Source organism: Eupeodes corollae, chromosome 3 (assembly GCF_945859685.1).
Source record: "Eupeodes corollae chromosome 3, idEupCoro1.1, whole genome shotgun sequence".
In the NCBI taxonomy this organism is placed as follows: Eukaryota; Metazoa; Arthropoda; class Insecta; order Diptera; family Syrphidae; genus Eupeodes; species Eupeodes corollae.
The window spans coordinates 75,086,641-75,109,811 of record NC_079149.1 but is presented as its reverse complement, the minus strand read 5'-3'; the positions used below and the strand labels follow the sequence as shown (position 1 = coordinate 75,109,811).

At 36.9% G+C, this 23,171-nt stretch overlaps 1 protein-coding gene across 1 annotated transcript; it reads left to right on the top strand.

The window, feature by feature from the left end:
- Positions 1–261: 261 nt before the first annotated feature.
- On the top strand, positions 262–22,231 carry LOC129949682 (uncharacterized). The gene is made up of 8 exons (XM_056061278.1): positions 262–677; positions 757–944; positions 9,427–9,738; positions 9,789–10,436; positions 10,500–10,675; positions 21,363–21,531; positions 21,586–21,939; positions 21,999–22,231. Exons 1-8 carry the CDS (start codon positions 554–556, stop codon positions 22,122–22,124), a joined length of 2,097 nt encoding a protein of 698 aa, XP_055917253.1. The 5' UTR covers positions 262–553; the 3' UTR covers positions 22,125–22,231.
- Positions 22,232–23,171: the final 940 nt, after the last annotated feature.

Below are 23,171 nucleotides of genomic sequence, written 5' to 3'. Positions count from 1 at the left end.
GTGTATTCTTACGTATACGTACTCTCATCGACAGATGTTTGACAGCCGAGTTTTATATTTCCTACTGGACCAAAAACACTCTATATGAAGATATAAATCCTCGGTAGACATCTTTGTTTGCCTACAAGCTAAACGGAAACCAGCCTCATAAACTTTTTCTTAGTGTGCGTGTCATTTCTCCTCTAATTTATGAAATTTCGCCAAAACAACTTAGTAAGTGATGCTATGGATGGGTGATAACACGTCAATTTTTCTCGTTTAATTCGTCCACATCACAAATACAAAAATGTAAACAAATGGGTTTTGGAGGGTGATACGCACGAAGAATTTTTATCTGCACATAGAGTGTTTTTGTACTGGACTGTCTTTGATCAGTAACAAATGAAAACTGATTTATTTATGTTCATATGTCATATTATGACAACCAATTTTTGAAGTTGGTAGTTGGAGCTGTGTTCCTTGTAAATTTTGGGAAGTTGAGTGTTTACTTTTAATTATATTATATTTTCTGTTAATTATATAAATAATACAACTAATACCGATTGTGATTGTAATGAGTTCGTTCTTTAAATCCAATTTTTCTTTAAAACAAGAAAACATAGTAAAAGAGACTCTATTGAGTACTCTCAGTGAAAATGCAAGGGAAATACAATTTATTGTTAATGAAACCAAAATGGGTAAATAATAATTAAAATAAATGTAAATGCAAATATAATAAGTGAAAATATAATTTTGTCTATGTTGGTAAAAACTAAGAGTACTTAGACCTAAATGAAGCCACCAACAATTTGTGCACAACCCTAGAAGCAATGTTCCTGCATGGTCTAAAAGACTCTTTTATTTGGCAAACAGTCCATGTATTATCAGGAGATGAAGACCGTAGGCCTGAGCCTAATTTCTGGCCTCCGATATTGATTTTCATGCACAAAGAAGTCATTACCCAGGTATGTATGTTACTAAAACAAAAAATAGAATAATGCAATGGCTTAAGGTAGGTATACTAAGTGTTCAAATCAACAGAAAATAATCGATAATTATTAAAAATATAATGTTTAAGGGCTGGATTTTCTGTATTTAATTGTATGATTGAAGCTAGCAATTCGAATCAAGCAATTCATAGAATACTTTTCTAGTTTCTATTAAGAAGAACCTCCTAGAGCCGCGACTTTTCATAAATTTCATATTATCAACAAAGAAATATCTATTTCAGTATATTGACATTTAAATAGTAGGTTAAAAGAGACTGGTTTATTTTATACAAGCTGACCCGCCCACGCGTTGTGGCTAACGTTTTTTGTCATATTATATACTATTTGTAAAAAGCGGACAAAGACGAAAACGATAAAGCTGGTATAAAAATATACTGTGATAGGACTTTGAACACAATTGATCAAAATTTTCGTACAGTTAATGTAAACCAAAAATCAATACCTACAAAAGAATTAAATTTAAAATGTACTATTATTTTTATTTAAGTTTGTAAAAAAGAAACTAATATACTACAAAGTTTTTAGTAAATAACAGTGACAGTTGAACTCATAAATAAGGTAGTTTGCGCGAATAATTTAAAATCTTCTAACAATAATATTAATTATTTTGAATTAAAAATATTTTTAATTTCAAGTTAACACTAACATTAATAGATTGCCCATGAGAAACACTAAAGCACGAAATGGGCATTGTTTAGCCTTGAGACTTATTTATAAACATGGTAAAAGCTAAACAAACCTTAACCTTCTCAAAAGTATGTTAGAATCTGACGGTATACGTGGCAACAAAATCACTTTTCGTTTAAACTTTCCAGTTAAAATGATTGCTTAAAAAATATTTAAACTGATTTTTTTGATTATCAAACGGGCACCGTTGGATATTTGAAGGTAGATTCAAATTAATTGTTCACTTATTATTCTTCTGCGTAATTTGAATAGATTATGTGGTGGCATTCCAGGTATATCTAGGGAATTTAAGAATTTAATTGGAAAATGTACACTATCATTTTCATTAACAACAGTATCGATTGATTTAAAAGAAATCAGATCGCCTGGTAACAACTGATGTATCTGGAAGTTAATTTCGTCAAAATGTTTGGGGCCAAAATAGCTCTGTATATCCGGAACAATGCTCTGAATCAACAGTGCAGAAAAATTTCGTCAGTTTAATGCATTGAGTCTTTGGTTGCAGTACTATTTTAACATTCACAATATCTAGTAATTGTTCGAATAATTGCTAAGAACTAAAATTGAAAAAGTAAAATTAACTGCATTTCGTTTAATACAAAATAGGTTTTACCTATACTAAAGCCTGAGCAACATGAGGTGGTTATGCTATTAAATTGTTTGGAAGTTTGACATAGCGCCATCTAATGAATACTATAATAATACAAATCATTTGCAAAAAAATAATATTGCGATCATAAGTTGAGATGCAAAATAACCTATCTTTGGATCAAACTGCACATGGTGTTTTGACAAAAATCGGTTAAGTAGTTTAGGAGTCCATCGGGGACACGCATCGTGTCACGTTATTTATATATATTAAGCTAATTATGTTGTTAAATCCTACAATTGTTCCATATATTACCTACCATGACATTGAGATGTGTCGTTTTCCCTGCACTTCTTTTTTAACCTCTTTCAATTAATTATGTTCTTGCAAAATAGTATTGATAAAAACTACCAAATTAGTCATATATAATATTAAAAATGCGAAAAAAAAACGAGAAGCAGGAACGTTCAAAAAGCGGTATAGTCGACAAAATCGGGAGAGACGGTTTTGTGAAAAAGTCGGATCGATATATTTTTAAATTTTGCCCTGGGCAAATAGTTAGTTGTATGTTAGTTGGATGTTCAAACGATAGACATGTGCATTCCAGAGGACACAAGCGTTTACAGCTTTTTCTCAAAATCCAGTGTGGACTTCCTGTCCACATAAAGAAAACCCAGTTGCGAAGCACCAGCAAGCCTCGGATACGGACGGATTTACTGTTGACAACCCACGCAAACAAACTAAGGACAACAAACTTCGGATATGCACATGGTATGTTAGGTCCCTTAACAGACCACGTGCAGCAGGAGAAATAGCGGAGGCCCTAGACTGTTATAAAGCAGACATCACCGCCATCCAGGAAATACGATGCGATTAGCCAGGCAAAAAGAGGATGAAAAACTGCGATATTTACTATGGTGACTGCTACCGAGAAAATCAACAGCGCTTATTTGGATGCGGCTTTTTATTGGACCCTGACTTAGGCAACAAGTCTTAAGCTATAGGTGCATCAACGAGCGCCTTATATGCGCCCACGCCCCCGCAGAAGATAAGGATGACAACACGAAAGATATGTTCTTCGAGCTCTTAGACAAAACATATGAGCAATGTCCTAGCTACGATATTAAAACTGTCCTGGGCCATTTTATTGCCAAGCTAGGAAGGGAGACATTTTTGGTGGAATAATCGGGAAAAACGTAGTACCCGTGGTTAGTGCGTTGGACTCTCATGCGAGATGTCTTGGGTTCGATCCCTGTCTGTTGAATTTAAAAAAATTAATTTTCGCGGGTACTGCCTCTTGCGAGGAATTGACAAATCTCCAAGAGTAATTCTTGTCATGAAAAAGTGCTTTCTCAAATTAGTCGTTCTTTTTCGGACTAAAATCGTAGGTCGCTATCATTCCTGACAACAATACTCGCACATAGGAATGGTTGAAAGTTGTAAGTCACTAGGCCCTGGTTCCCAACGGAATGTTGCGCCACACCATTTTGTATTTTTAATCGGGAAAAACAGCCTGCACTACAACACTTCCGAAAACGGATTCGGGCTCATAGATTGTGCTACGGGCAAAACGCCTGGTAGCCAGTACGCGTTTTTCACAGCCCAACATCCACAAAGGAACTATGAATTCTCCAGTTCAATCTATCGTCAACCAGATTGACCATATTGCGATCGACGCTAGACACGCTTCCAGCATCATGGATGTACAAACTTTCCGAGGACCTGACGTCGACTCAGACCACTACCTCGTTGTAGCCAAGATTGCACTTCAGGTTTCCAAACCCAAGTCAAAGCAGGGAGATGCTGGGGGAAGATACAATCGAAAACCATTGGCAACATTGCCAAGATGCAATCAGAGAAGCTGCCTCTGACGTGTTGGGTTTCAAGCAGCTACCAACAAGGAACCCCAGGTTTGGAATGTCGACAGGCAAATGCAGCCAAACAACAGGCTCTTAAAGCGGCGCTGCATAGAAGGACAAGAGCGCTCATGAGCTTCATGAGCAGAAGAGGCGAGAAGAGAGTAGAAGAAGCGTGAAGACGACGACGTCTTCCCGACTTAGACGAACTATAGATTGCCATATCTAAGCTAGAGAAGCACATTACGGCAGATAATGGAAACAAGCAAAAGAATATCAAATCGACACCCAGCATCATTTCATCGATTTCAAGGCCGCATATGACAGCATCTACAGGGACGATCTGTATAGAGCCATGTATAGTTTTGGCATCCCTACCAAACTCGTCCGTTTGTGCAGGATGACAATGGAGAGTTCACGCTCATTCACATTGTACTTGAAAGAATAGTGCAGAGCTCCCATGGCAACAATAGAGGCACATCTTTCAAAAGTCTGTTCTATTACATTGATGACATTGACATAATCGAAAAGACTCAGCGTGATGTCAATGGGGCTTTTGTGAGTTTTGATTCAGAGGCTGCAAAAATGGGTTTAACGGTAATTGAAGGCAAAACAAAGTACATGCTGTCGTCAAGAAAGGACTTACAACACCGACTTCTCGGTCAATACGTCACCATGGACAGACGTAACTTTGAGGTAGTCAAGGACTTTATCTACTAGGCTCCGTTATAAACACCGAAAACAACACCAACGCTGAGATCAATCGAAGAATAACTTGCTAACCGCTGTTTCTTTGAGCTAAGAAAGCAATTGAGCAGTAATGCCCTTTCCATTTTAGTGTCACTATATACGAGTAATACTCTCATCATTTCCATCCTGCTTACCGTGCAGTAGCATAGACTTTAACAAAAACGGATGAAATCACCTTGGGTCGCACACAGGGGCCAAATGCATGAATTCTTGGCAAAAAATATTTTATGGCACTAAACCTTTGGAAAATGAATAAAAAGCATACATCTAGTGTTTAAATAATAATTTAAATTCAAAAAAATGATTATTCAGCTTCGGAAGAACTATCGGAACTAAGAAGAGCTGATGTACCGGAAGTATCCGAGGTAAACGGAAGGTCAGGTGCCTTAAACAATTCAAGAACATTATTCTCAATATTATAAGCCTTTTTCTGGGGAAGTTTTCTTAGGCTTGTAATAAACGGGTCAGAAGAAATGAGGAGTGAATTCAAAATATCCTCATTTGTTTTGACACGCGATATCTTGCGAGAGAAACTTTCTCTATATTTTTTGAATTCCTTGTTGCGTGCTTCCTGTGCTTCTTCGCTAAGCTGGCCTATTGGCAATAACGCATGTTCTATGATTGCTGAGCCATGAATCAAAACTTTGTGGATTGTAGGTGGCATTGGGTACCAATTATACTTTTCCACAAACAGTTTGGCAGTTTCAAAGGCATATTGTTGAAACTTGTCCACATTGATTTCATAAGTACTAGCTATAGTCTGCAAAACAATTTTAAACCTTTTGATAACATTTAAATCCAACCCAGTAATCTTTGCCGCAACTTCTGGATCACTAAAAAATCTTCTAGCCGTGTTTCCGTCGTTACTGCTTCCGAAGCGAGGTTTTGGCTTATCGACTGCCAAACCCATCTCAATTTTAAATTTGCTTTGGATTTCTTTTTTTCTCTCAGCAACTAATTTTTTTTCATCCTCTCCACGAGCTTGCCACTTCATTAATGGTAGTTTATAACTAAGATGCAACAAGCATTCGAAGAAACGTATCCATGCATGCAGCACAGATAACCCGAATTCTAATCGTGATGTATCTATAATTTAAGTATTGGATACTTTTTCTAAGTTATTAAAATCCTTGGACGTAAGTCCGCAAACGAAGCATCTTTGGGTTGATTTGGTGTCTGTTACAGCATGCAAATTTTTCCATTCACCATTGTAAAGAGCATAGTAATTGTTACATGTATTGCGATGTTATTCATTGTATATGTGACTTCTTGCAGCTCTTCAATTTGCTTGCGCATTAGTTCCACTTCGTTCTTTGCCAATTCTGTTGTTTCATGCTGGAAAATAAACTTAATTGGCCTGAAGTACCGTGTTGAGGAGGGCCTTTCATTTTGCCAAATAACAAGTTGCTGATTTTCTCCTGGATTGTTTGTTATCAATCGAATAGGAACTAAAGATACTAGAATCTTTAAAATTTGCATCAAAAAAATGTTGTTTATACTCTGACTGCGCTGAACCATCCAGACCCCACTTACATATAAGATTCAAATTATTTAAAGAATCCGTTTCTTGCACGTCCAAAACTTCCTTTTGAGCATCTAATAGCCTATTCACAGTATGATCAAGTAAAGCCTGCAATTTGATATCAGCAACAGTCTCCGTAACCGTAATATGTTCTTTTGCGGGGTAACATTCTTTTATTGGCGAGTTGTATTTTTTTATAAGATGGAAACTTTGATTTAGCATTTAATCGTATGATGCTATATTGGTGTCTTGTAAGTTTGGCTTCAACAAACATCGACAAAGCTTCTCTTCCAGAAAGTTGTTTTTTCTTAGCGCCTTCAAACTTCTTGTACGCCAACCTATATTTTGCAGCTCTTTTGGGCGAACTGGTGCTCAAATCTTTCAGCAGTTTAGATGCTTCCACTTGCCCTGAAGATCGTAAACTCATTTGAGTAGCAAAAATTAGTTCTTCAGCTGAGTGTTCTTTTCTCAATTTCTCAGTTTTTAAGCGTTTGGTTATTTGTGAAAATTCATCGAAACTTTTACAAGGACGACCCTTTTTTTTCTCAGAAATTGCATAATTCTTGAAACTAATTGCAGAATCAAGCCAAGTCTTATTAAAAATAAGAAACCTTTGCTCTTTTCTACAACATTTTTGCCATCTTTTTTTGAAATCGGAAATGAAAAATGTAATTCGCTTTCGCAACATAGGGTTAGCATGATCAGGAAATTTCGTACGAATTTCAACGAATTCCTTTAATTTTGAAGATTGGATTGCCGAGGTTACGTCACCTGATTCCTTCATATGTTGAAATAATGTACGTCTTGTAATAAAAATGTCAGTTTAACCTGATCCTACAACAACAACAAAATAGAAACAAATATTTTTAAAAAACATATTTTTTTATAGTCGAGACAACAACCTCTTGGAGAAGCGATATCTTCAAAAAGCGCAAAAAGGCGCAACTTTTTATTGAAGTAACAACAAGTACACATAACACACGATCAAATAAGATACATTTCGAAGACATGTTTTGACATATTCACAAATAGAACCTTACACGAAAATACGGAAAAACACAATTTTCTTCAATTACAACCCACTTTCAAAAATTCACCAACATTTTATTTAACAACACAAAAATATAATTTTACATAATTATTGTCCAAATACCTGTGGGAATTGAATCCATTTCAAAAAAATATGTATACAAATAAATAAATTCGTAAATAATTGACTTTAACACTTCCTAGTTTTTTTTACTTAAATATTCCTGCTAAATCACTGCTCAGAATGTACAACTTCAGACGAATGACGTGGTCAAAATGCAAACAGCATTAAAAAAATAATAACGCACTTGTAAAATTAGGTCAGTTAACTACAACAACACCGTAATTTTTTTTGGATACCCCCAATTTTTTTTTTTTATTATTGCCAAGAATTCATGCATTTGGCCCCTGTGTGGGTCGTTTCGAGAGAAAAGTTCTTTGTGCGATGTACGGTCCCGTATGGAGAAGAAGATGAAACGACGAGCTGTACAGCGACGTAGACTTAGCCAGAAAGGTAAAAGTCTAACGACTAAGATGGCTGGGTCAAGTAGAGCGCATGGAAACCAATGCTCCTCCCCGTAAAGTCTTGGAATCCACACCTACAGTACAGCGCAGTAGAGGAAGACCGCAATTCAGGTGGCGCGCACAAGTGTTAAGTGACCAAGTAAATAGTTAGTTGGCCAAGTGTAATAAACTTAAAACTTTGAACTTTACTTCTTTACCCTCTACTTTCAGTTTATCGTATCAGCTGATCAGGAAAATGAATTTCCGTCTGAAAAATAGAAAGAATGCGGTCCTCATTGGTCTATACGACAGGTGCTTGAATTGCTGACTACAGAAATGTCGAGTACCTCCTTACGATTACTAGTACCAAAAGTGGTTGTGTTCTCTCTGTTTAATACTAAAAGATTATTTTCTAATTTATAGTCAAAGAGATTCTGGAATTAATGTCAAAGCTTTCTTATGAACGTAATGTGCGTTGGCGTCTGCTCTTACCTTCACGTTTAACAGAATTCAGTCCGTAAAAAGATCCTTACCTTCACGTTTAACAGAATCCAGTCCGTAAAAAGATCCCATTATAAGTGGTGGAAATTCTTATGTCACTAGTTTTACTGCTGTCTAGTCAATATTGCTAAAAGTTGTTAAGAAAGGAGATTAAATTGCTTAATAGCTAATACACATGAGTTTATGTATTAGTCTTCTTTCCATTGAGTAGAAAGGTTAGAGCTGGCGACTTCGGTGTGCTGAAGACTAATTTTAATTACTGTAAAGTTCATCATCAGTTTTATTTACCGCCTCACTAATCTGTTTATTTAACGTGCTAGCAATCTAAGTTAACACTGGGTTAACCCGACGAGCACCTTAAAGTCTGCATTACGTAGTACTGGTATAGATTTTTGAGCTAAGTTCAAAACATCTTCAATGTCTTCCTAAGGGGTATCTGCCTTTTAGCAACTCCTATGTTTCTTGATCTTTTAGAGGAGCTAGTCGATTTTTGCGTGTTGTTAAGAATGTCTTTTTCTCCGGGTCGCTAAGAGTTATGTCGTACAGAAGTACGGTTTTAGGGACCTTGAAACATCGAGGAATGTTAACAGTATCATTTGACAAGTTGAACCCATTACAATATATTCCTTTGGGAGACATCGAAAGCGTAACTAAAGTCAGTACTTCATCAGCTTAAAAACCTTTATCTATAGAACATACTGTTTTAGAAACAAATTATGTAAGGTTATACCCTTAAGAAAACCACACCGTAGCGGACAAACAAAATGTAAATGAAGTTAGAGATAGCAGTTGGGAAGCAGATGCTTCAAAGCGTAACCTTATATTTAATGATCTACATATATTCAAACGAACACCGCACTAAAAATGTGATACGTTGAGACATAAATTACATATCATTTATATTACATAAATTATATTATATTATATTACATACATTTTATGAACTCAGTCTTTACAATCTCATTAATAATAATATCTACACATCTATATTTTTTTCAGATACAAGCTCATACTCAAATAATTTCTGAAATTGGATATTGTCGTTCGTGGATTCGTACTAGTTTAAATGAATCGTTATTTTCATCATACCTAAACAACATTCGTAAAAACGGCGCCGCACTTAATCCTTACTACAAAAGAAATGCTTTCCTCAAAGACTCTGATATTACTGAAGTAGCATCAAAAATAATAGAAGGCATTGAATCATGTGTTAATTTCACTCTACCAGTAAACTCAAGCCTTCTTAATCAATGGCCCAACTATTCATTACAACTATCTGGTTTATGGACTTTGCCATTAAAATCATGTCCAGTACGATTTTTAATGTAATAATGAAAAGTTAATCGATTCTTTTTCAACAGATTAGCAGCGGTGTTGACGTAGCTAGTTCTATTACCGATGTTGTCAATATACCTACGCCACGACCACTTCAAACCAATGAACTGTTTTCTGAATCTATTTCAAACTCTCCCTTTAGCCGAACGTCAAATTTTGCAGTGGAAGATCTAACTCATAAAGAAAATGTAGACATTTTTCTTCAAAAATACGACGAAATGGAAAAAATTGTCGAAGAAGGAGAAGCCATCATTGAGCAAAGTTCTGAAATAAAATCAAAACACGTCTCTTCCACTACAGTTGTAGAGAACCCAATTAATGATTTAAAAGATAATTTAAAACGTTCAGAAATTGGGGAAAAACCTTTCTATGGAAATTCACTGACGAACTTAATGCAGACATCTTGGTCATCAGAACATTCTGATGAAAATAATACAAATAACAATAGTACATTACTGTACGAAGCAGCTAATTTAACTCGTTCCATAAGTAGTGTCAGCTCCGTAAACTCTGTACGTTCACCTATTGATAGATGTAGCTATAACACATTGCTTAAAAAACATGAAGATAATAGGCCAGTTGATTGGACCAATGTTTGGGAAAAATTCGTTGGATTAACTGGAAATGAAACTGAAAACATAGGAAATAATTTTCTTCCAGAACACGAACAAATTGTATGGTTTGTAAACGAAATAGTTGGAATACAAGTAATAATAATTTTTAAATGTTGTTTTAAGGCAGCTGCTGACTTTGAGGTTATTGTACATTCGGTCTCCGAAAAATTTGATATTAGTGAACTTCAGGAAATGGTAGAAACCTTATGCAAATTAGCTCATGAAAAAGGACTAGATGAACAGGGATTCCTTTGTAAATCTTGCGCACATCCTCTTGGAATAGGATTTTCACCAGCCCAGTAAGTTTATATTACTTTTACATATATTTAAAAAACAAACATTACAAAACTGCATTGCCTCCAGCTTGATCACAAATTCCATATGTGTACTACTATAAAATCTGTTTTTTGAGACAAATTAATTGAAATTTTGCAATAAATGAAAGCTGCTTCGACAATCGTTTTCCTACTTCTAAATATAAGTCCAATAAAATAAGATAAAATAATGATTTTGCATCGAAAACTTCGACGATTTTAGGGGAGAGGTTAGGTTATAGTGGCTGCCCAAGATGGAAACGGACACACTTAGGCCAGTTTAATGGCCCATTGTGATACCACATGAATCTTGAGGCTTCCTCCTAAGCTCAATGGAACCAGTTAGAGTCCCTTACGAAACGTGAGAGGCTGATTATACTGATATGATTTAGATCGTTTAGATCGTTAAAGAAGAATTCTCCTAGGTAATTCTTGCGTTTTCGAGCTGGAGCAGGGCATGTGCAGAGAAGATGAAGAACCGTTTCTTCCTCTTCCTCGTCCATACAGCTTCTGCAAAAGTCATTTGAGAATACGCCTAGTCTCGTGGCGTGCTTTCCTATTAGACAGTGTCAGGTTATGACACCTATTATCGAGCTTATATGCGATCTGCTTAGAGAGAGCAAGCACCTTGAACGTTTTAAATCCAGTGTTGGCCAGATGTTTTTTGTGGCTTGACACGTGGTGATGTTGGTCCACCTGGTGCCTGCCCTCCTCGCAGCGTCTTGCATTAGTAGCAGTTTACAAGTAGCGATTGGTATGCCAGTACTTGCCAAACGTGGTAGGATGGGCTGCACTGTACCGTTCCTGGCGAGTTCATCTGCCTTACAGTTACCTGGAATGTCTCTATGGCCCGGCACCCAGCATAGGTGAATATTAAACTGTTGCGCCATCTCCATTAGAGATGATCGACAGTTATGGACCGTTATAGAGTTTGTAGAGACAGAGTCCAGAGATTTGATAGCGGCCTGGCTGTCGGAGAATCAGATGTTGATATCACGTTTTCTTTGAGCCAAGACAAGACTTCCTTAATCGCCAAAAGTTCCGCCTGGAACACGCTACAATGATTGGGAAGGCGGAATGAGAGACTTAATTTCAGTCGTTCAGAGTACACACCACCACCAACCCCTTCTTTGGTTTTTGAGCCATCTGTGTAAAAGTGGATTGACTCATCCTCTAAGAATGTCCTATCCTCCCAAAAAGATGTGGTAGGTATAGAAATCTGGAAATTCCTGTCGAATTGTAGTTGGGGGATGGTGTAGTCTGTGTGCTTTGGAATTTATTCTAAGTACCTTAGAATTACGGAGTGGCCAATGTTGTTGTTAGTCCACTGCGAAGAAGCATTGAGGCGAATAGCTGAGCTTGCAGCTATTTGTTTACTAAATATGTCAAGAGGTGTAAGGTAGAGCAAGGTGTCCAGTGCCGCAGACGGGGTCGTGCGAAGCGATCCGCTTATACATAGGCAGGCTGAACGTTGGACTTTATTTAACTTCTGCCATACCGTACGTTAAAATCGGTCTGATTACCGATGTGTATAGCCAATGCGTGATTCTGGGCTGTAAACCCCATTTATTACCAATAGCTTTTTTGCAAGAAAAGAGAGCTACAGTAGCTTTTTTGACTCTTTCCTGTACGTTGCGTTTCCAATTTAGTTTTTTGTCTAAGACAAGACCTAGGTATTTAGCCTCGTCTGAGAATTTTAATTGGATTCCTTTAATATAAGGAGGGTTGACAAATGGAATTTTGTATCTCCTCGAAAATAAGACCAGATCAGTTTTGTGTGGGCTAACATCCAGTCCACACCGATCAGCCCAAAGTATTAGTCTGTCTAAGGCATTTTGTAAGAGTTCTTTTAGGATATTGAGATGCTTTCCTGAAACTGCTATATCAACGTCGTCCGCATATGCTATCACTTTGAAACCCTCCGCATCCAGACTAGTTAGGATTTCATTCACCACTAGGTTCCAGAGGAGAGGGGATAGAACACCACCTTGCGGTGTCCCTCTACTAACGAATCGTCTGCAAGAAGAGTTGCCCAGTTTTGAGTTAATTATTCTGCTAGTAAGCATTAAATGAATTAACTCCCGAAGCGAACTCTCTACATTTAGAGATGTCAGTGCAGATGTGATTGCAGATGTGTCCACGTTGTTAAAGGCACCTTCGATGTCAAGGAAAGCAACCAAAGTGAACTCTTTGTGATGCGTACTAAAGTGTGTAACGCTGTTTCCACCGATTTACCATACATGTTGAGACGAAGACAGAAGTCTTTCCAGGGTCTTAAGAAGGAATGATAATAACTTATAGGTCGTAGATCTTTAGGATTGACTTGGGAGCATTTACCTGCTTTAGGTATAAAAACAACTTTAACTTCTCTCCATGCCGAGGGAACATGGACCAGGTAAAGACAGCTTGTAAAAATTGCCTCAAGGATTGGTGCAATTATATCAGAAGCCTTTTGTAATTCGACTGGTATTATACCATCTGGTCCTGCAGCTTTAAATGGTTTGAAGCTGTTGAGAGCCCATTGTAGCTTATCCTTTGTGATTAGACCTTGTGGATATGTTGAATTTGAACTTGAACGTATAAAACTGTTGCAAGTTTCGGTAAGAGAACTACCAGGAAAATGAGTGTCCAATAGTAAGTTCAGCGATTCATTACTTGAATTTGTCCAGGAGCCGTCTGTATTTTTCAAGCAGCTTGGCATAGCTGGATTAGTTGAAAGAATTTTCCGTAACCTAGAGGCTTCAGAAGTTTCTTCTATCATGCCACAGAAGGATCGCCAAGAAGATCGCTTGGATTTCCTTAGTGCCTTCTTGTAGATTCTTAGGGATTCTTTGTAGGAGTCCCAATGAGAGGCTAGTCTTGCAGCTTTGGCCCGGTTGAAAAGTTTCCTGCATTCCTTCCTGAGCGAGTCAAGCTCTGAGGCCCACCATTGTGGTTTCCTCTTTCCTCTTATGTGTATAAGTGGACAAGCAATTTCTAGCGTTGTGTTCATAGCTGAGGTAAGGTCATTGACTTTGTTGTCAAGTTCGTTAGCGTTAGAGGAAGGACTAGATAGTCCAGGTTCTAGTAAACTCTGTAATGAGCTCCTGTATAAAGCCCAGTCAGTTTTCCGATAGTTTCGAAAAGTCAATGGACTCGGGTTATCATCCACATTTATATTGAAGTGGATATATCTATGATCAGAGAACGAGTGTTCTTTGGATACTTTCCAGTCCAAGATCAAATGATGTATTCTATCTGAGACAAGAGTTATGTCTAAGACTTCTTGTCGAGTTTTAGTTATTAAGGTTGGTTCATTACCAACATTACTTACTAAGAGGTTAGTACCAAGAATATAATCAAAAAGAGACTCACCTCTGTCGTTGATATTCGTACTGCCCCATACAGTATGATGAGCGTAAGCATCGCTCCCAATAATTAGGCGGATCCTTTGCCTTTCCGCTTCAGCGACGACTTTCTCCAGGGTTTTTCCAGGGAGAGGGCCAAGGTGGTCATGCCCAAAATACGCCGATACCAGCCAGAAACTTCCTTTGGTTGTTTCTAGCCTAGCTACGGTGGTATCTTTGTCACTGAAACGATGGAGTAAAAATACATTAATGCTACGTTTCACTAGTATGCAAGATCTAGGTTCACCTTTATCTGTCACACAAAGTGTGTAGTATCCAGGAGTCCTGAGTCCTCGAACAACGGATCCTGCAATCCATGGCTCTTGGATCAGGACAATATCTTCCCCGTTAGTCGCCAGACGGAGAAGAAGTGAGGCCAAGGCCTTTATGGAGTTTTGGAGATTAATCTGTACTAACTGCAGCATTTTGGCTACAATTAGGCAGATCAACCTCCACCACGGTTTTGTTTTGTTCCTCTGAGTCTGAGGATGAACCCAAGAGTTCGTCCTCGCTCAGAAGGATCATGTTAAGGTCGTCCTCAATCTCCATTAAGGATGGACTGTCCACGACTTTTGTAGAGAGTGCATTCGCGATTGGAGAGGACAAGGGTGCATCGTCACCCTCTGTTAGGAGAGAAGACGACGTGCCAGGTTCACCAACCGCTAGTTCACCTTCGGTAGTTTTTGGAGGCCCGCTTTCCGCGTTAACCTCATCTTTTTTACTTGCGACATATAGGAACTATATGGCAAGTTTTGCATTCGTGCAAAATTTCGAACTCGAGATTTTAATCAAACATGATATTACGATGATAGAGAAGTCGAAAAAAGTGGGTCCCGCGATTCCGTCCGGTCGGTTTTGTCTGTCTGTCCACGCTCCTACAGCCTAAACCATTGGGTCGATTGAGTTCAAACTTGGAAGTTAAGGTTTTGAGCAAATTCGCGTTAGGCGTTTTTTTCATTTTTTTTTTAAGATCAAAACTAACAGTGGCCCCCATACAATTTTTTTGGTCAAAAAACGAAAATTCGAATTTTCTCAAAAACAAACCGATAGATTTTTTTTTAATTTTATCTAAAATTTTATTTTTTAACTTGGCTTCTTTCTATAAGAAAACCATATTTTTGTATTGCTCAGGAAAGGTACCGCTCATAGAACCGTTATTTTGTTTTTTAATTTTCTCAGCAACTTATGAACTGATTTTAATATTTTTTTTTCTGAATAAGCTCCTATATTTCCTTAACAATATTTGATTAACAGAAATTCAATTTTTAATTGTTTGGATTTTTTAAAAAATATTGAATTTTTATTTTTCAAAACTCTATATCTCAAAAACGGGTCAACAATTTTTTACGAAATGCAAACGTAAGACGTATATTTACAATCACTAAATAACTGCATTCCAAAAATATTTTTAGAACAAAATTGGAAAATTTTATATATAAAAAATTAATTTTAAAAAAAACCGCTCTAACGATTTTCAAAATAAAAATTTAAAAAATCAACGGTTTTTTTATTTATAAAATGGCATTTAAATTTTTGAAGACAAACTTATTTTTCAAGTAAAATTTTGAATCTTAAAATATTATTTTTTTAATTATTTTTAGTGTGCATGAGCCCGAAAGAGCGCATTATTTTGACAAAATTGTAATTACATTCCTAGCTTTCATCCAAATTAGTGCAGTCACTTCTTAACTGGCTGTAAACAACACATGAACAGCAATTTCTTGTACTTGTTCGTATGCTTGTTTTTTAAAACTTTACTGAAAAAAATAGACTGAACGTAATAACTCCATGTTTGCGCTGAAAACTTGTAGTAAAGAAGGAATATAGTATGTACCTTTTAAGCCACCAATAACATTCCTTCATTATCATCATAAACATGTCCTTATCTATCTATCTGCATAAAGCTAAGCACGCCAAGTGAACTATTCTATGGTCGTTTTAGGCATCTACCTGCTACCTAACTACACAACCAATAAGCGATCGCCTTACAATTTAACCATTCATGGTCTGCCTCTTTCTTATCTTATTTATTTTCCATCCTGGTTCTTCTAATATGAAATGACAATAAAGCTATCTAAAGGAAAAAAGCTTTTAAGGAACAAGTTGAATCTATATGAATCGCATCGTAGCTTTATACATAATACAAACCATTTTTCATATACAAAGATCGTACCCAAGTAAAAGCAGACTTATGAATGTAAATAAAAACAAATATCGGTAAAAGATCCTAAACAGCTGACGTAAGAATGCAAAAGTTTGTTTCATCCCCTTATTAGATACAATATTAAGCCATTTTGTTTTTTATATAAAGTGCATTGATATAAAAAAACAAAAACAAATTCATCAACCTTTATATGAAAGCTCTTTATGTGAAAACATATAAGAGGATAGACTCAAATAAAATGAAGGAAATTGTGTTGACTTTTTCGGTCGAAAATTAATTATCTCCCTTATTCTGCTGGCTGCTTATGGGAATGGGAATAATATTTTTCTCTCGCTCCCGCTGAATTTCTCCACTTTCGATAGGTACTAACGCCACGCCAACGACTCGGCATTTGGTCGCCCTAAAGCCTAGTACATACTTCCTCGTGAAGTGAACGTTCGCCAGTGGAGAAAGTGAACTTTTGACATTGCTCACTGGTACACACTTGTGAGTACACGTTGTGAACATTTGACTTCAGCTTCACCAACAGTTCCCGTACATTTTGCACGTGAATTGCCCGTGAACGAAAACTCTCCACTTTGTTCTCCACTCAGCTTCACGAGCAAGTTCACGGGTGAACCAAAAACTGAAATTTGTATGGGTTCACGAGATGATTCACAAGTATGTACTAGGCTTAAAAGTTTATGCTCATGAGAGTACTATGGTTTTCATATACAAAGATTGTGCGGTTTTTTGACAATTCAAATGGCATTTATATCTTTGAAGCCAAACTTATTTTATAGGAATATTTTTAAATCTCATATAAGTACTTTTTTAAACAGACTCTTTGCATACAGGAGCAAGTTCGTGCGACCCAGTCGTGCATTTTATTATATATTCGAATTTTAATGGTTTCGAAACCATAGTTTATGGAGCCCTCGTTTAGGGCTAGAGGAGCCAAGGATTCTTTATTGAGTACCACAATGGCGCTCCTATAAAGACCCTTCACTTCCTCTAGCTTGGCTATTTTCCAGTTATGCGTCGGAAGGGACGGGTTACACACTTTGACCATCTCGAGAATGTCCTCGATACCAGCAGGTTTAATCGGTATCCAGATGCGGGCTCTAGGTCTGCTGGGAATGTCTTCCACAGCGACAACTTCGAGCTTCGCACCTGGCCAAACTTCACCTAACCGGCTGACAGCAAGCTTGTAAAGGTCACAAGATTTCTGGTCGCCACAAACCATGAGTTTGACATGGCTTTGATGCCAACCCCCATCGCTTATGGAAGGAAGTGGTCCTGGAAGCTCTCTCAAAATGCTCAAAAAGCCACCCGAGAGCTTAACCTTGACCAACTGCCAACGATCAGCCGATATTGTGCCATCATCATCGCTCCTGTCAATGACCGCAACCACGACTTTGCCCTTCGCGACGTCACTGAAACTGAAACAATCCTGATGGGATTGAGGGGGGTGCTCGTATTATGCACCCGAGGCCGTTTTGGTGTCGGTGCGGCCCCCTCAAGAGATCTTTCTCTTTTGGACGTAGAGTCCTTATTGGATCTAGTTGTAGCAATTATGCTTTTGGCCCATTCGACGCTAGCGGTTTGCTACAGTGTCTTTTCAGCCCCCGATGATGCACCAGAGGCCTTCAAGATTTTCGCCGCATGCCGCCTTTGTCTATAAAGACCTTTAGAGATTTTGCCATTTCTGGAAGTATTCTCAGTAGTAGTGGTAGGGCCATTTTTCACAACCCTGCCACTACTGAAATTAGGTATCGCTACCTTTTTAATCCCGTTGCTACCAGCAGCAGAGGAGGGTCCATGGTTAGCCACTACTCCCTTCTCTGTGTTGGGCGCAAGAGATACGATAGCAGGCTTTGACACCAAGCTGCCGCCCGGTCCTGAAGAGATACCGGTCTCACTTATGTTTTTATTTTTGTTTTTGTTGTTTGTTTTGTTCATTTGTTGGTCCCACGAGACGCGAAGAAAAAATGTCCATCTGCACAGAGATTCGCATGTACAGATAAGGCTAGTTAATCCGGAGGTCGCCAGGTATCCGGATACTCCGTTAGGGGAGAACCTCATTTATACGTCATGATGAAAATCCTCTCATTTGGCTTGGATCACAAAATTTTATTACACTTTTTTCAATTTACTAAAAAATATGGGGATTTGTAATTACATATGTACAGTCCCTGGCAACATTATTAGACGCACTTTAGATTTTATGTTAAATCTCAATTTTCAGTTATTTCAAATAACTTAGGTGGAGCAAGAGTCCGTAGAGAACCAGGGCCTAGTGACTTACAACTCTCAACCATTCCTGTGTGCGAGTGATTACAAGGATGGAGGGGACCTACAGTTTATATGCCAAATCCGAACGGCTAATTTGAGAAAGCACTTTTCATGACAAGAACTACTCTTGGAGAATTTGTCAATTTCTTGCAAGAGGCAGTACCAGTGAAAAAACTTTAGATGGCACAGGCAGGGATTAAAACCAACAACGCACTTTTTTTTTATTAAAGTCATTTTTATGAATTAATTCTTAAACTTATCTTAAAGCTAGACAAAAGTTCATAAAACTTGCCTAATTAACCATAACTTACAACTAACTTACTGGTCCCATATGTACACTCTAAGTTAAATTATAATACTAAATACTAATGCCTTTTGGCCCTGTGATCTTTTTTACTATAATTCAATTTTATTTTATTGGAAAATTTTAAAGAACTAATTTTAGTATTTTTTTTTTCTTTTACTTAAAAACTTCTTAAAATTAGGTCTTAAACTACTGAAAACTAGAACAACCGCAGAAGCAAATCTAGGTTTATCTTTTTTTATTATTATTTTAATTTTTTTTTGTTCCGGCATGCCTACTTTACTAAAAAATAAACACTAAAACTATAGAACAAGTATGTAAGCCGGCTAAGGCTTAAAAACCTATTCCGACCTACTATCAAGTGCCGATTAAAGCCACCCAAACTGGTTCTCCCGCTTCACCCTCTCAATTCGGTCCCGTTCGGACACAGCTCTACGGAACCGAAGCCGGTACATCGTCGTAAACACTGCCGCTCGAACACCTGAAATTACTCCATCTAGGTATGGGCTTCGTTGAACTACAGAACTACACAGGACAACCATAAACAATCATAGGCCGTATGATGGCCATGTACCTATAAACATATATTTTACCTTCACTCAGGGGTCAAGTCGACTGCCATTTCGTCAGAGCGAAATATAAATACTGATCTAACCAGATACTGAGGTACTTCACTACACTTTTGCTCGTTAATCATTGCCCGTGAACATCAACGATGACCATCTTGGGCCAATTCTTGCACATATGCCTCGTGGCTCTAGCCAACGGAGTCCGGAACAGAATTGTTTCCGACTTCTGTACATTTATTTTCAGTTTTTAGTCGTCGCAATATCGCTGAATTTTGTCGAAATCACGCTGCAAGAGAATTTCAATAACCTTAACCTTTTGGACCGTTCTGTACGCAACTAGATCGTCGTCGTACGCAATTGCCTTTCAAAGACTACCTAAGAGATCGGTGGTGTAAATGCTGAAGAGAATCGCCGAATTCACCGCTCCCTGTTGAAGACCATTGTTACATTTGGAATGTTAACCATATGGTGTCAAAAGCCTTTTCCAAATCAACCAGAACAGCACCAGTGCATTGTTGGTTTGATTTATAACATTGGATATCAGAAACGAGTTTAGACGCAGCATGAATTGTGTCATGGCCCGCCTTGAAACCGAACTGGATAATATGCATTGGTCAGTGCATTATTGAAGAGTGTTGTATAAATGTCAATTGCCTCCATCGGCAAATGTTTTAGTACAACGTTGGATATACCATCGGAACCTGCTGCTTTTTTTTTGTATTCCGTTAAAGATGAGCTGTTTTCCAGGTAGTGGTGGGGCCGAATGCTAACATTCACCTTGTATACTTGCTGGAAAGCAGCTCCCACTCCTCCACCTTCTCCTTCGAATCTTCAATTATGTAAAAGTCATCGTTACAAATAGCTTCTTCTGGATCTACATATTTGCGCTGTCCTAAGTACTCTTCTGTTCTCTTCAGTTCCTTGGAATTTCAGACGCGGAAGGTCATTATCGTTCTTTTTCTTTCAGCAAACATACTCGGGTCACCTGGTGCCATTGTGCTCAACATTATTAAATTAAATACAATACTTAAGGGTTCCTGACATGACATATAGTCCACTTTACAACTGCCATGCAACCGTAAATATGTAAAGCAGGGCTTTTTCATAGTGTAATCGAAATATGTGAATTTACTTTACGTTTTTGAATGCCACGATTAATTTAATGAATTTCATTCATTTTCTTTTGCAGAAATTTTCTATAGTTTTGATGTATGAAATAATTGATCACAAAATCTAATCTTATATTCTTTTTACTAAGAAATAGTGAACAGTTAAAAACGGCTCTGGTATGCAAAATCGTATGGACCCTAAACCAAAATTATTTAATAAATTGGTACAATTTTGAAAAGTTTCTAGATTAAATGCTTTATTATTATTTAATAATCGCATAACGAAATTTAATAAATACATTTACTTAATGACAATATTCTATGTTTTTGAACCTTACTATTAAATAAAAAAGAACTGTTATTTTGTTAGTAAATTTACTATTCATAAATTGAGCCAAGGAACAAATTGTATAAATAAATGATTTAACTGTTCCTAAAATAATGATCGGTATGTTATGTATGCCAATCAAAAATCAAAAGGAGTAACAAGATCAGAAAGAATAAATTCAAAAATCAATTTTTAAATAAATATTTGTCAAGGCTATGTAATCAACAAAAGTGTTTTTAGTTTTGTTTAACATACAACATCAAAAAGTAAATTGTATGTAATTTTAAAAAAAGACAAAATAATTAATCCACAAAGAATGCTATGGCCTAATTACAACTGCTACAACCTATTTCCTATGAATTTACCAGTTACGTTGCTACTAACGATACATACATAAGTACATTAAATGTTTTCTCTTGAAAGGCAATAAACTTCATCTTCAAATATTCTCTTATTTTAATACGAAAAAAATACTGCTTATTAATAAATTTAAATGATATTCATATCTATAAGTAGCAAATTAATGAAATTTTTTTAGGGTATGCGCGTTCAGCGGAAACTACTATTGCAAAGCTTGTATGGATGTCGAACTTGTTCTTATACCAGCCAAAATAATTTATAATTGGGATTTCCGTAGATATCCGGTTTCGAAAAGAGTTGCGGAATTCCTTACTGAATTCCAATACCATCCTTTTATTGATTTAAAAGTAAGTTTATTTGATTTTCATTTTTCCCCAAAAAAAAATAAAACTTAATTTTAGCTGCTTAATCCAGACATCTATCATGCATCAGAACAAATGGCTGAGTTACAGTCGCTTCGGATACGTCTAAATTTCATAAGAGCCTACCTTTACACATGTTGTCCTTCAAGCATTGAAGAATTGCAAAAGTTAGTTTTTATGAAAGATTATCTCTTTGAGCACATACACCAATATTCGATTGGAGACTTGAATTTAATTCAACGAGGAACTCTTGCGAACCAGCTTCAAAGAGCAGTTAGTTCTGGAGAACTACACATTCTTAAATGTGTCCTGTGCAGTGTAAAAGGATTCATCTGTGAAATTTGCAATAGTCATAAAGTCTTATATCCGTTTCATATTGACACAACATATCGAGTAAGTAATAAAGCTGTTTATCTAATGAAACTATATGATTGTAAATTTATTATATTTAGTGTGAACCTTGTGGAGCAGTATTTCATGCTAGTTGCTTAAACGAATTAGAACCTTGTCCAAAATGTGAACGAAGAAGAAAACGACAGGATTTACCATTATTCGAAGCTATTCAAAATATGACTTAAGCAATAGTTTTATTAATGTTTCTATGTATTATAGCACAAACTTAAAGGTTTAGATATCAGTGAATGCAATTTCACAATTATTAATAAAGGATACAAATTAAATGCAATTTCATTAAAATTTGTTTCAAAATAATAGACTACCAATAGTAAATATTCCCACATAAACCAATTTTTTACAAATGAGGTGTCAAACAAAAAAAACTGAAGACTATTGCTTCTGTACAGAGAGAAAAAACTAAATTTTAGTTTTTTTCTCTCTGCTTCTGTATTGGTCAGAATCGGAGCAGTTTTTTCTCTCTGATCGGAGTGTTGATAGGATTACAAGGGTTTGAGCGCGGCGTGGCACGAAGGATTTGGGCGATTTCGAGGGATTTAAAACACCTAAAGTTTGATTTGTGGTGTGGGTTGCGAGACCGGCGTTTTTGTGTTGTTGAGGAAATCATCGTTCACAAGGTATTCTTCAACTTATTTGTAATTTTGTTTTAAAAAAATCAAAAACTTTTTCGCTACGAATATACATAGAAACCGTTCATTTATTTATTCTCAAATTTTATGTAGAGAAATACGTTTTAAGAGAAAAAAATTAAAACTGAAATCAAAACAAGAAAGATCAGCACAAGAACTTTCATGTTATGTGCCATCTTTGACGTGCCACTCTATTGTGGCAACTTAGCTCCAGGCAGAGAGAAAAAAACTAAACTCTTGCTCCAGGAACAGGGCCTCTAATGGCTGAAACACATACACGCTTTAGCTTCGGCTTCGTCTGCGTTACGTTAGGCCTGCTTCGGGGTTGCTTTGAATGACATTTCTATTATTTCATCCCTCCAAAGAGTAAATATTTTGTTTGTTGACATTTTTTTACAGCTGATGAGCTGTCAGACAAAGCAAATGTTCAGATAATTGAACTAGAGCTTCCGTTTGGAGTCACATTACGTTACATTACGTTCTTTTCCTTACGATTGTCAAACGAAACGTGAGGTCGAAGCTCCATTGTGATAGCATGCGTTAAATTCCTATGGCTGAACTCGTAAACGTCAGGCGAAGCCG

Excerpts from the sequence above, each read along its gene's own strand:
- LOC129949682 (XM_056061278.1), top strand. The coding sequence starts at position 554 with ATGAGTTCGTTCTTTAAATCCAATTTTTCTTTAAAACAAGAAAACATA. Across the intron at positions 9,739-9,788 it reads TGCCATTAAAATCATGTCCA|ATTAGCAGCGGTGTTGACGT; the intron begins GTACGATTTTTA and ends CTTTTTCAACAG. Across the intron at positions 21,940-21,998 it reads ATATTGACACAACATATCGA|TGTGAACCTTGTGGAGCAGT; the intron begins GTAAGTAATAAA and ends TATTATATTTAG.